General features: G+C 37.7%; 1 protein-coding gene across 1 annotated transcript in view; it reads left to right on the forward strand.

The window, feature by feature from the left end:
• Positions 1-13,846, forward strand: part of mthfd1b (methylenetetrahydrofolate dehydrogenase (NADP+ dependent) 1b) — a 47,829-nt gene extending 33,983 nt beyond the window's left edge. Inside the window, exons 18-28 of the mRNA XM_051722415.1 lie at positions 2,510-2,650; positions 2,738-2,806; positions 6,558-6,669; positions 7,001-7,140; positions 7,392-7,433; positions 7,773-7,873; positions 9,328-9,505; positions 9,624-9,731; positions 12,310-12,462; positions 12,716-12,825; positions 13,581-13,846. Coding sequence (XP_051578375.1) covers positions 2,510-2,650; positions 2,738-2,806; positions 6,558-6,669; positions 7,001-7,140; positions 7,392-7,433; positions 7,773-7,873; positions 9,328-9,505; positions 9,624-9,731; positions 12,310-12,462; positions 12,716-12,805 — 1,134 coding nt within the window. The 3' untranslated portion in view covers positions 12,806-12,825; positions 13,581-13,846. The remainder of the gene's footprint in view (positions 1-2,509; positions 2,651-2,737; positions 2,807-6,557; positions 6,670-7,000; positions 7,141-7,391; positions 7,434-7,772; positions 7,874-9,327; positions 9,506-9,623; positions 9,732-12,309; positions 12,463-12,715; positions 12,826-13,580) is intronic.
• The last annotated feature ends 747 nt before the right edge of the window (positions 13,847-14,593 follow it).

Raw genomic sequence — 14,593 nt, forward strand, 5'->3', positions numbered from 1 at the left:
AAACGACTCATTCAATGATCCGTTCTAAAGGATTCATTCTAAACTCCTCCTTTCAGAGAGCCTACTCTGCTCTGATTGGTCAGATGTCCCAGTCTGTTGTGATTTGGTCTACCGCTTAGTGTAGTGTTTGAGGGCGGGTCTAAGCTGTTCACGAGCAGCCAGTGAAGACCAGAGGTGGGTTTTTTGTTACCAAATTACGTAGGTTAGTACAGGAAGTCTGGAATTACTAACGACTCGTTTCAGATGTTCAGAATCGGTTCTTTCTTTTGGGAGTCAATAACTCCATTTGTCGGCAGCCTGGGTAGCTCAGTGGTAAAACACGCTGGCTACCACCACTGGAGTTCGCTAGTTCGAATCCCAGGGCGTGCTGAGTGACTCCAGCCAGGTCTCCTAAGCAACCAAATTGGCCCAGTTGCTAGGGAGGGTAGAGTAACATGGGGTAACCACCTCGTGGTCGCTATAATGTGGCTCGCTCTCGGTGGGGCGCGTGGTGAGTTGAGCGTGGTTGCCGCGGTGGATGGCGTGAAGCCTCCACACGCGCTATGTCTCCGTGGCAACGCGCTCAACAAGCCACGTGATAAGATGCGCGGGTTGACTGTCTCAGAAGCGGAGGCAACTGGGATTCGTCCTCCGCCACCCGGACTGAGGCGAATCACTATGCGACCACGAGGACTTAGAGCGCGACTTAGAGCGCATTGGGAATTGGGCATTCCAAATTGGGAGAAAAAGGGGGAAAAATAAAAAAAAATAAAAAAAATAACTCCATTTGTCGTACACTTTGATTTTTGAAACTTTGCAGACTTTTTTACATTCACAAACAGCTATATAACACACTACATGAAAGTAAATATTTGAAAAACCATAATAGGTGCTCTTTAAAAACTGAAGCAGGATCCCCTGCTATTGTATGGAAATCAGTGATTGCAACATGGTTTAAAATATATTCTTTTTTGTTCCCCAGAAGTCATATTTCATTTCGACTGATAATGATTAATAACAAGAATTGTTTTATGCCTTTTTGCTCAATGGTAACCAATTAATCATAAGACTACTACAGTAGTGTAGTAAAAGGGGGGTGGGTTATGTGTGTCTTCCGTTCCAGCGTATTTCTTTAGGGTTAGTGTCGTGACGGTACAGTTCGACTGTTTGCTTTACTTGCGTTTGGGGGGGCATAGTGATATTTTGGGGAGCGGGGGCACCTGCTTCACGGATATCACAAGCAATTTTAGACACATATTTGTTGCGCTTATTAGGGGTATAAAAAAAATATCGTATTGTATCGTACGAAGCGATGCTCTCAATTTGATATATATCATACGATACATAAATACATAAGTGTGATTAAAACCAAGCAATTCAACATTTAGAGCTGCGAGGCAGTCTCCTCCCTGGAGAGACGCCAATGAACGCTCACAGGAAAACAGAGCAGCTAGTCTACATAGGCGAGTTGAGAGCTTGAAGGCCGATGGCAAACGGCAAGTAGACTGTAACCTTCCAGCTTGTCGAATTTGCCAAACAATGGTGTCATGTCCCGGTGCTACAGTAAATCAAACATCTTGTTTTATTTACGCAGACATCACTGAGCAAATCAGTGGATTTGCGAGGCAGAAACAGCAGCAGCATGTTGCAATTAACAGCCAGCCGAAACTGAGCGTGATCACACGCACCAGCTTATTCCAAAAAATGACAACGTAAGAAACCTGCGATTACATGACTTATTATTCTCTGCTTTTGACGTTGAAATGTAAACGGCTATGAGAACAACACATTGGATAAGCCGGTAAGGCTGCTAAAGTTTACATGCAAAGTGAAACTGGGGGAAAAGGGCAAAAGAATTACATGTGCTGATCGGTTTTCGCTCAGACCGCTAAATAATATTGTATTATGTACATGTAACGTAAAGCCAGAGGTCAGGTTCCTCTCAAGGTTTATTTTTCTCTACATAGAGCTCTGCTTTATGTTGCCTGTGTCACATAAGATTTAAAATACATTTGTCAAATCCTTGAATAAGTTAAATTTGTGAAAAATTGTGGGCGCCTTTTTTTATCGTATTGTGAGGCTTCTGCATCATATTGTGAAATTTGTGTGCCGTAACATGCCTAGTGCTTATGGTCATTTTTCCCACAAGTCTCCCTGTCTGCTATGCTTAGTCAAAGTGCTGCATCTTATCACAGAGATTTTGGTCAGAAAACAACGAAAATCATTTTAATATATTACCAAACAATATTGTTTTTTAATATTGTTATTCAAAGGGTGCTCTCGTAAGAATGATGCATTGGTGCTTACTTCCAGTATCACCTATTTCTATAAAGGCGCAAGCTAATCCTGTTTACATTAGATAATCTGTGCCCAAGCAGGTTTGAGTTTACAGACCTGTTGGTGTTACAGCAAATTCAAGATAAGCTTTGAAGAACGCAACAGTCCATTGGGTCAAATCGTCAACAGTGAAATCCGGGTACAAAGAACAAAGCCCAGGTCCAGTAACCACAGAACGTTGTGTGTTTTGCAGGCCCAGTTTGACATCACTGTGGCCAGTGAGATTATGGCAGTTTTGGCTCTCACCACCAGTCTGGAAGACATGAGACAGAGGCTTGCAAAAATGGTGGTGGCCACCAGCCGCAGTGGTCAGCCTGTGACCACAGAGGACCTGGTGCGCGGCTACCATACGTTTAATTTTTTCTTACTAATATGTCAAGATATTTAGCCTGTGTTTGATTCTGTAATGTTTGTGTTTTAGGGAGTGTGTGGAGCTCTGACAGTACTCATGCGAGATGCCATCAAGCCAAACCTCATGCAGACACTAGAGGTGAGAGGAGTTATAATATCACTTGGACAGATTGGGTTGTTGTTTCCATCATAGTTTTTTTACAAAAAACAAAAAAAACATTTATTTTTTTTTATTCATTTAAATAATTTAGGTTTAAAATGTATAAATCACAACAAAAAATTTGTCAAATGTACTTTTTTATTTTATTTTCTTATTTGACATTATATATCTCTGGGTGTAAATAAGGTGGCTCTGAAAAACTTCTTTTGTTCCGAATCATGTCATCTGTATCTGAAAAAAATTGTGTTGATACAACAAAGCAATCAAAAGTTATAGCATTACAAAAATAATTTATCATAGTGTCCAAAAATGTCTCCATGTGTCCAAAAGCCTCTCCAAACAAATAAAACATAATCGTTGTACATAAGAACTAATTACACACAGGGCTCGAGTTGAGGGGGGATGGAATCCACCTTGTTGCAAGAAATACCAAAAAGCATCCCCCTTGTTAAACCACCATCCCCCCCTTACCATCCCCTTTAGATCAGTTGTGTCATGTATTGTAGAACTAATCATGCAAGTATAATATTTCATTTTTAATATGTTTGATAAAAAACAGACTTTAAATAAGGGCGATTAGCTGGTCAGAATTAGATTTCGACGTGTGTGAGGTTTCCAGATTTCTATATGTTAAATCCCCCAATCAGATTGGGATGCTTGTACACTTTGGATATATGCTGCCAGGGTGACACTTTAGTCCTGCAATCTGGCAACCTTGAGCGCGCGAGCTCTCTCTCCGCTGCGAAAAAAGATGGCGGTTTTCTGAAAGCATTGTAAAACAGGTGTGTCAGAGCTTGCAATAGGTTGACTTGTCCTTCCTAGTGTTCACATGAAACTTACGCCACAAGTTTTCAAATATTTCACGCACTTTCAAACATGGTCAAGTAGTAGATTGGAGTAGAAAAAATGCTTGTCTGCAGTGGGCAAGCGATCTAGAAAAAAAACCTTTTCATGATCATAACCTGGATTCTTTTCACAAAATTAATCATAAAATACAATTACAGAGGGTAACAGGTGCATATTATGGCCATGTGTTCTAAGTGGCAATGCAGTGACGTTCATTTTTGTCCTGATCTATTAAATTAAAAATACATAAAAATGCAATTCACACAAACCGTTTACTTGAATACACCTCTTCTAGATGAACACTTCTCAATTGCTGAGTAAAAAAAAAAAAAAAAAAGTCTCATTAAAATCTGAAATTCCTGAAAAAAGAGATGGCATGACTAGTGCAGAATAATCTATTGTTATTTCTTAAAAAAATAAGCAGTGAAACAATTGTGTTTTAAAATATGATTAAAAATGCTTTTGTTCACCAAATCAAAGTCACTGGGTGTAAGTGACCAGCATGTAGGTAGTTATTTTGTTGTTTGTTGACCATAAAACAGAGCGGACACCTTTAGACCCTCAAGACTGAGCGTGAAGTTTTAAACAAACATCTGATATTTATTTTGACATTTTTATGAAAAGGCACATTTTGTTCATGTGGTGGAACCCTGAGAAAACTTCTTGATATTTTTGACTAAAACATTCATATTTATATATATATATATATATATATATATATATATATATATATATTTATTTATTTATTTATTTATTTTTTTTATAAATATGAATGTTTTAGTCAAAAATATCAAGAAGTTTTCTCAGGGTTCCACCACATGAACAAAATGTGCCTTTTGTGCACGTGTTGAGCGCATGCTTTTTTCATGGATTGACATCAAAAGCAGAGAATAACGCGATTATTTAAAATGTAAATGTGGATTTATTGCTTTGTCAGATTTTTTTAAATAAGCTGATTTTAGAGAGTAGTCAGCGTATTGGTGTGCATGTAAACGTGCTCATTGAGTCTGTCATTTCCTTGGCGCCATCTTCTGGTGGCCATATGTAACATTGTGCTTCGTGTGGATTATCTAATGATCTATGCATCAGATTACCTTGTGTGTGGATTTGTCTGAAAGACAATCACCTCCTCAAAGTAATATGTGATATCTGTTCCATTTATTTTTCGTGAAGTTATAAGCGAAAAAGTGGCATATAAGTAACACCAACATAATTGTCAAACACATACTTGGCTATTACTCGCTGTGAGTAAAACAAACAGTCTGGTTGTATTCTACTCTTTGAGAGCTTTCCAACAACATATGACGCGTGGCTATTTGATGAGTTTAAAGTTTTTACTGATTGCAATAATATGTACAGTGCAATTTTTTTCTTATTATAAATCATCAAAACCGAACACTTCTGATTTGTCTGCAAATTGCAAAGCACTTGTTCAGTTTTAGTCATAATACCAGTATGCAGTGGAAAGTAGAGATTCTAAGCTTTCAAACAATACCTATTTTGTGTGGGTCAAGACTGTATTTAATATTTTGACACTTCTCGCGGGCCCATCCCAGTTTAAAGGGTTAAAAATATACGCATCATGCCCGTGGACTTTTTTTATAATGTGAAAAACACGTATTTATGAGGATTAGTGGATTTTAAGGTGTTAATAAAATTAAACCAAAAATCATTGTTGTCGTCAGATTGACACAATGACAGCAAAGCTATGCCGTCATCAGGTACGCTTCAAATGTTGCGCAGCCATGGGAACCAGCTAAATCTGCTGACCTCACCTTTTGTTCCCGAGGTACTTTGATGGAAAAGTCATTGTGACCACCAACCGGCAAGATGAAAAACATGAAAAAAATAAAACGGTATGCCGCATTATGCTGTAAACAGTATCTTAATTTCAAACTGCTGTATGTATGAGGTAACAATGCTTGTTTATACCCACATTTTCACTTTTTTACTAATCTGGCACATGCCAATAACCCTTTCTCTTGAAATATCTTCGATCATGTTTGCCTCTTATTGAATGTCTGCTTAATTGTGCGATTTGGTAATGCATTAAATAAATTCATCATTTCAATGACACAGTCAAATGTTGCAGCCTCTTTGCAAAGACAAGATCAGGTCTGTTTAGAGATGCAGTCAGGTATGTGACAGCACGATTAAAAAACATTGTCCCAACTAGACTGTGTGACCATTACCCCCATGCTATTTCCACATTCTTTAGTTTCAGCACCCCTTTTTTTGCTTTTGTATCAACTACTTTTTCAGTAGTATGACAGGAGCTCAGCAAGCTACTTTTTTCAACGAGTAGCAGTGTGTAGTTTCAAATGCTGCAGTGATGTCACGTTGTTTTGAGCATGCAGCTTAACACCTGAAAATGTGTAATAATAAATGTATGACATTAAAACCAATAATTGTGCTCACTTCACTCACTTCAAAACACCAGCTAGTGTTTGAAATAACTGCAGATTGGGATCTTCTTTAGATTCTGATTAACATCTGATGATCCCTCAATGTCTTTGTGTATGTGTGAAAATAAACATGTCAACTAACAAGCCTTCAATGTGTGGTCGTCCTAATTATAACTAAATGTTGTAATACATTAAAGTGTTACAGGAAAGTCAGTGCTGCGGCGTTGTTTAATGTGCAGCTAGTAAAAATGCAAATGCTAACTGATTTTGCTCGTATGTTTGCAATATACCACGAGAGACTCATAACAGAGAGAGAGAGAGAGATAGGTGCGCGACCTTGAGGTGCGTTCTGCGGTGCGTGTTTTGTGTATATTTAAGTTTATATGCCTGATCTCTTCGAAATGCACAGGCCTTGAGGCTTCATTTATTGTTCTCATGATTAACTAATATGTTGAGTGAACTGTCTTATTGCTTTTTAGGGAAATCCTGTGTTTGTTCATGCTGGACCTTTTGCAAACATTGCACATGGAAACTCCTCAATCCTGGCTGATAAAATTGCTTTGAAACTTGTTGGGCCTCAGGGATTTGTGGGTAAGTTACTCAGAACAAAGCCAATATTCCATCTTTGTCCTAATTTATATCAACCAGTTAATTTATTCAGCAAACTTGCCAAAAATCAACAGAAAAGTTTGCAAATGAAAAGATGATCAACTAGAAAGGTAACTTTTCCATTTAAAAAGCATTATACAACCGTTTTGGGCCTTTAATCTCATTTGACAAGTGCCGTTCCTATAGTGATGATATTTGTTGTACCTTCACGTAAGTAAACCATTTCTGACATGTAATTACGAGTTTGAAGAATGACTGATTATATGTGAGTATTTTGGAGAGTTTACACTAGTCTGTTGTCAATTTTTGGCAGTCACTGAAGCAGGTTTTGGAGCAGATATTGGTATGGAGAAATTTTTCAACATCAAGTGTCGTTACTCGGGGCTCAGACCTCATGTTGTGGTCCTGGTTGCCACAGTTCGAGCACTGAAGATGCATGGTGGTGGACCAACGGTGAGTTTGAGATGAATCTCTGTTCTTTCTAGTTGGAGGAAAAAAGACAAGGAATACTTTACCCAAAAAATGACAACAGTTCATTGTGCCCACAGCTGTGAAGCTCTGAAAAGGATAATAACACCTTTTAAAACCATCAGAGTAGTACAAAAATATAACCTATAATAAGCTATACTCACCTGCTCAGTTTAACCTTGTACAGTTTGTAAAATGTGTATTGGGTTGTCTTTCTTTTTGTATCTTATCTGTAGGTGACGGCTGGCATGCCTCTGCCAAAAGAATATATTGAAGAGGTAAGATTGTGTTTCATTTTCTGCCATTCCTTGATCTTTTAACATATGTAATCTTTGAAATGGTTCTGGTTAGTATTTCGCAGAGGCGTAGAAATGCTGGCCAGTTTGTTAACGAGTGTACAAAAAGGAGATAATCTGTAAATCTGGTGTAAATATGTTCCAATAAATTGCATTGCCTGTTAAGTGAGAACATAGTGTAAACTATGTTTGGCCAATTTTGTCAAAACACTATTAAAGGGATTATTAAAAGAGAGATTTAAAATGTAGCACATTTCCAGGACTATTAGGTATCAGTTGAAAAATAAACATAAACCTTAATGATGAACTGATTTCTTTCAGAACCTGGCGCTGCTGGAAGCTGGCTGTAGTAACATGAAGAAACAAGTGGAAAATGCTCAGCTTTTTGGAGTGCCAGTAGTCGTAGCTGTCAATGCTTTCAAGTAAGACTGTACTTGCTGGTTCAACTTATTCAGTAGAAATAAATGTTTTTGAATATTACTTCATTCTATCCTAACTTAATGTGAAAATGCTAGACAAAGTTAGCCATTAATAGGTTGGTTGACATTTTCAGCATTACTCTTGTTTGTTTGAGCATCCCAGCCTGACATGGCAACAACATTGGCTCAAGCAATGGTACAAGTTTGGAGCAAGACTATCTATTTGGCTGGCCAAAGGCATATGGGGATTGTCATTATTTTTGCAGTTCCGTTTAGTGCGACTAGTGGCGCAGAAATTACACACTTAACCTACATAATAATAATAATCCTAATAATTATATATTGCATAAAATCTTATGCAATATATTACCCCCAAAGGATCAAATTGCATCATCATAGCGCTAAAGGCCCGAGTATACTTTTTTCTGCATTTCAAAACGTATCGCACCCGGTCAACCGCGTTGCGAGGGCTGTCATAAAATAGTGATTATTGATTGGCACATTATTTTATCAATATATTTTTGAGGCATCGATATATTAAAATTAGCCAACATTTAAATAAGAAGCCCAATTTGCGTGCTTTCCAAAACACTCAGTTGGACATAATAGCGTTGGGAGACCACAAGAGGGCGATATACCATTTACTGAAGCACACACACAGGACGAGTTGAAGCGGCACAGGAGATGTAAGTCCAAATTTACAAAAGTTTTGGTACTTAAAGAATGAACTGTGCCGTTGATGAGTTTGCAGGTTAGTGAAACTGTTGTAACTGCACAAACTGAACGATTAGAAATGGCGATGTTTATTATGCAATTTCTCTGTATGTAGCCTTGCATAGGTCTTTCATTCAAGCTGTCAAACCACAAAACGACATACCTGTAACTGAAAATACATTGTGTAGTCTATATGAAAGATACATATAAACAATATATCATCCAGTGATGGCTAAAGTAAATAATCTTTGTCCAATGATAATGATTTGGGTCAAATTTTATGGAAAATCAGTTGTGCTCCATGGTGCTACAGAAAGTTGACTTGTGCAATGAGCAGCCCTATATATATATATATATATATATATATATATATATATATATATATCTCTTGATAATCATCTGGAAAATCTTCAGATTATCGATGTGTGAAAAAGGCATCGATTCCAAGCCTACTATCAAACTATACTCTTTTGACCAGGAGTAAATACAAGTGCATTCGACACATGCGCACTACAATGGTTTTGTGATATTCTTTTAGTACAGTCAATGGCAGGTGCATGCATCAATAATGCACTCACATGAGGACTGTCCGCATGTCTAGAAAATCTGGGCCACACGCGGACAGTCTGCACAGACTGTTGATGACTAATTTGATCAGCAATGTGGACAACCAAACTAACTTTTGCCTTAACCCTAAAATTGCTGTGTAATTATTAATCCTGTCTGAAATCTTATGTACACAGGACAGACACAGATGCTGAGCTGGATCTGATCTGTAGACTGGCCAAAGAGGCAGGAGCGTTTGATGCTGTGCGCTGCTCTCATTGGGCTGATGGAGGTGCTGGTGCTGTTGATCTCGCCAGAGCAGTGCAAAATGCTGCAGACTCACCCAGCAGCTTTAAATATCTTTATGACACTGAGGTAACAATTTACTAGATAGTAGGCATTTCACAAGTTTGCAGTGTTACACACAATAGTAATGTAAGTTTACTGAAAGATTAGTATTGATTCCGTATCCATTTGTGTTGGTATCTGACAGCTACCCATTGTAGATAAGATCAGAAACATTGCACAGAAGATTTATGGTGCAGATGACATTGAACTCCTCCCAGAGGCCCAACAAAAGGTGGAGTTGTACAGCAAACAGGTATGAATGATTGATTCATCGATTGTCCCATAAAGCAATTGATCACTTCATTATTTTAATAGCTTTGTCATTTCATTTGGAGTACAGTTTGACTTTTTCGGTTTTTTTAAATAAATTAATTTTCAATGCAAAATCACTAAAGCAAGAATATTCAGTATATATATATATATATATATATATGTACACACACACACAGTTGTGCTCAAATGTTTGCATACCCTGGCAGAAATTGTGAAATTTTGGCATTGATTTTGAAACAACCACGCTGTTTTTTTCCAGAGCAGCCTGTATTTCTCCTGAGGTTACCTTTTGGGTTTTTCTTTGTATCCTGAACAATTCTTCTGGCAGTTGTGGCTGAAATATTTCTTGGTCTACCTGACCTTGGCTTGGTATCAAGAGATCCCTGAATTTTCCACTTCTTAATAAGTGATTGAACAGTACTGACTGGCATTTTCAAGGCTTTGGATATCTTTTTATATCCTTTCCAATCTTTATAAAGTTCCATTACCTTGTTACGCAGGTCTTTTGACAGTTCTTTTCTGCTCCCCATGGCTCAGTATCTAGCCTGCTCAGTGCATCCACGTGAGAGCTAACAAACTCATTGACTATTTATACACAGACACTAATTGCAATTTAAAAAGCCACAGTTGTGGGAAATTAACCTTTAATTGCCATTTAAACCTGTGTGTGTCACCTTGTGTGTCTGTAACATGGCCAAACATTCAAGGGTATGTAAACTTTTGATCAGGGCCAATTGGGTGATTTCTGATATCATTATGATTTAAAAAGGAGCCAAACAACTATGTGATAATAAATGGCTTCATATGATCTCTACCCTTAAATAAGACGATGATCAGTCATTTTTTCAAAATCAATGCCAAAATTTCACAATTTCTGCCAGGGTATGCAAACTTTTGAGCACAACTGCGTGCGTGCGTGCGTGCGTGTGTGTGTGCGTGCATGCATGCATGCATGTATGTATGTATGTATGTATATATATATAAACTCAGCAAAAAAAGAAACGTCCCTTTTTCAGGACACTGTATTTTCAAGATCATTTTGTAAAAATCCAAATAACTTTACAGGTCTTTATTGTAAAGGGTTTATACAATGTTTTCCATGCTTGTTCAATGAACCAGAAACAATTAATGAACATGCACCTGTGGAACGGTCATTAAGGCACTAACAGCTAACAGACGGTAGGCAATTAAGGTCACAGTTATAAAAACTTAGGACACTAAAGAGACCTTTCTACAGACTCTGAAAAACACCAAAAGAAAGATGCCCAGGGTCCCTGCTCATCTGCCTGAACGTGCCTTAGGCATGCTGCATGGAGGCATGAGGACTGCAGATTGTAAGGCAGGTCCTTACCAGACATCACCGACAACAATGTCGCCTATGGGCACAAACCCGCCTTCACTTCACTGACGAGTCGCGGTTTTGTCTCACCAGGGGTGATGGTCGGACTCGCATTTATCATCGAAGGAATGAGCGTTACACCGAGGCCTGTACTCTGGAGCGGGATCGATTTGGAGGTGGAGGGTACGTCATGTTCTGGGGTGGTGTGTCACAGCATCATTGGACTGAGCTTGTTGTCATTGCAGGCAATCTCAACGCTGTGCGTTACAGGGAAGACATCCTCCTCCCTTATGTGGTACCCTTCCTGCAGGCTCATCCTGACATGACCCTCTAGCATGACAAAGCCACCAGCCATACTGCTCATTCTGTGCATGATTTCCTGCAAGACAGGAATGTCAGTGTTCTGCCATGGCCAGTGAAGAGCCCGGATCTCAATCCCATTGAGCACGTCTGGAACCTGTTTGATCAGAGGGTGAGGGCTAGGGCCATTCCCCCCAGAAATGCCCAGGAACTTGCAAGTGTCTTGGTGGAAGAGTGGGGGTAACATCTCACAGCAAGAACTGGCAAATCTGGTGCAGTCCATGAGGAGGAGGTGCACTGCAGTACTTAATGCAGCTGGTGGCCACACCAGATACTGACTGACTTTTGATTTTTACCCCCCCCTTTGTTCAGGCACACATTATTCAATTTCTGTTAGTCACATGTCTGTGAAACTTGTTCAGTTTATGTCTTAGTTGTTGAATCTTTTTATGTTCATGAGTGTGTGTGTGTGTGTGTGTGTGTGTGTGTGTGTGTGTGTGTGTGTGTGTGTGTGTATATATATATATATATATATATATATATATATATATATATATATATATATATATATATATATATATATATATATATATATATATATATATCTCGTGAAGGAGGGAACAAAACAAATTTATTCACACACATGATGTATTTTCCCGGACAACAAAATACCAACCAGTAGAGAATGCACAAATGAAGTAGGTCCGTATTTACAGTTTTAAAATATACACTTCTTTTGAAGTGCACACAGTACATTCAACTAACATTTCTTTATAACACTTCTTTAACTTATGTCAAAGAAGAGAGGGGTAGTTTGGAGTATTTAGAAGATATTGGAATATTTGTTGACATATTCCAGATTTAATCCTTTAATCATGAGGTTGGCATTATGTTCATGCAGCTTTTTGTCTCCCTCAAGGGTTTTGGAAATTTACCCATATGTATGGCAAAAACCCATCTGTCTCTCTCTCATGAAGCTGACAAGAAAGGTGTTCCCACTGGATTTGTTCTTCCAATCCGAGACATTCGTGCAAGTGTCGGGGCAGGATTTCTCTACCCTCTAGTTGGCACAGTTAGTAGCATTATACTTTATTATTCACTTTTCTGCATGGTATACTGACATTTATTTTATAAGTGTAATACAAAAAAACGAAAGAAACTGACTTTAAAAGAAACCGCTGTGTGGAGAGACTTTATTCAACCACCAAACAATTCTCCTGTTTAAATAATGAATTCAATCATTTTCAAGAAAGAACCACTGTCATGATGCAAATAAAGTGGTATTTGGTACCATTTGTAAACTTAAATATTGTTTTTTGATGCAGATGCCAACTATTCCAGGCCTTCCAACTCGTCCCTGTTTCTATGACATTGATCTTGACCCGGCGAGTGGCGAGATTGTTGGACTTTTCTAAATGAAGCATTTTTAATTGGGGTATGTATTCACTATTTAAAGTTTCACCCAAAAATGAAAATTCTCTCATCATTTACTCATGCCATCCCAGATGTGTATGACTTCTACTGAACACAAACAAAGATTTTTAGAAGAATATCTCACTGTAGGTCCATACAATGCATGAATGGTGATCAAAACTTTGAAGCTCCAAAAAGGAGATATAAAAAAAAATTATAAAAGTAATCTGTATGACTCCAGTAGTTTAATCAATGTCTTCTAAAGTGATCCAGTTGCTTTTGGGTGAGAACACACCAATATATAACTCCTTTTTTACTGTACATCTTGACATAGTAGTCTCTAGGCACAATCGTGATTTTTAAGATTGATTACATTTCCTAGAGCATGACACGTGCAGAGCGCTAGATGATGCTACAGTAAGTGTAGTCAAGCTTGTTCTCACCCAAAACCAACTGGATGACTTTAGAAGACATTGATTAGACCACTGGAGTCTAATGGATTATTTTTATCCTGACTTCATCTCCTTTTTGGAGCTTTTGGAAATGTGGTCACCATTCACTTGCATTGTATGGACCTACAGAGCTGAGATATTCTTCTTAAAATCTTTGTGTTCTGCAGAAGAAAGTAAGTCATACACATCTGGAATGGCATGAGTGTGAGTAAATGGTCTGAGACTGTTCATTCTTGAGTGAACTATCCCTTTAAGTAAACACATTATGCCATTTAAAATGGTACATATTCTAATAGATCATTTCTTTTCTTAATTGATATCGCAGTTGGTGGCCTTACACACAGGATTGCTTGCACTGGACTAAAGAGCTCAGTCTTTGTTCTTCGCAAAGGTTATTTTGTTCGTTTGCCTCTTCAGAGAGATAAGATGTGATTTGTTCTAAAAGATGTGTTGTAATAACGTCTGATACATACTGTACTGAATACAAATACTTTTGTCCATTTCTGAATGAAAATCTTTTTCTAATAAATATTCTGGCTACTAGACTAGAGCAAAAAAAAAAAAGCACAAAATAAAACAAGTCTGATTGAAGGGTTTATGGTTTTGTGGTTTATTTAAAAAAAACAAAATGGCCAATTCTTTAAAGATTGTTCTATGAAGAATAAGAATTACATTATTAATAATGCTTATAAAATACTGATACAGTAGTTAGGAATACAGCTATATCGTCATTTAGTTTCTAGGTGTAGTGAACTATTTCTTGCAGCCATTATGAAGCCTCCACCACAAATAATTGTAAACAATCAAAACTCAGTTGCCTCACTACACTAGCAGTCTTGCTGTAGTCTTTGAGTCCATTATTTAGATTCAGTAACGTGTTCTTATGTTTGATCATGAAATGCTGAATTTGAAATCAGTTGCATCCATTTTGAACTGGAAAGCATCATATTTTGTAACCCCTACAAACATGTACCTTGACAACCGTAGTTCTGCCAAAAAATATCTTAGTTACTGCAGGTATTGTTAATAAAAATAATACAAAATAAAAAAGATAAACCTGGTGGGAACTTTTAGTCAGGAAAAGATGCAAAAATGCAAGCATTTAAAATTTTATTTTAACAATAATTTCAGTAGCCTATGGTATTTTGGCAGAAAATACTGGTTGCCATGGTAAAAGTTTTCTACAGAACAGATAAGATTGTTAAATTAGTGTCAAGCTGACCATTATTCATCATGCTTAACTGATGTCTTTCTATTTATTAAGGACTGAGCTATGAAGAAACTGCATGACACGCAACAGTACAAAGTACTTTCATAAAGAGCGACTCAAAACTTTGA

Source organism: Myxocyprinus asiaticus, chromosome 17 (genome assembly GCF_019703515.2).
Source record: "Myxocyprinus asiaticus isolate MX2 ecotype Aquarium Trade chromosome 17, UBuf_Myxa_2, whole genome shotgun sequence".
Classification (NCBI taxonomy): domain Eukaryota; kingdom Metazoa; phylum Chordata; class Actinopteri; order Cypriniformes; family Catostomidae; genus Myxocyprinus; species Myxocyprinus asiaticus.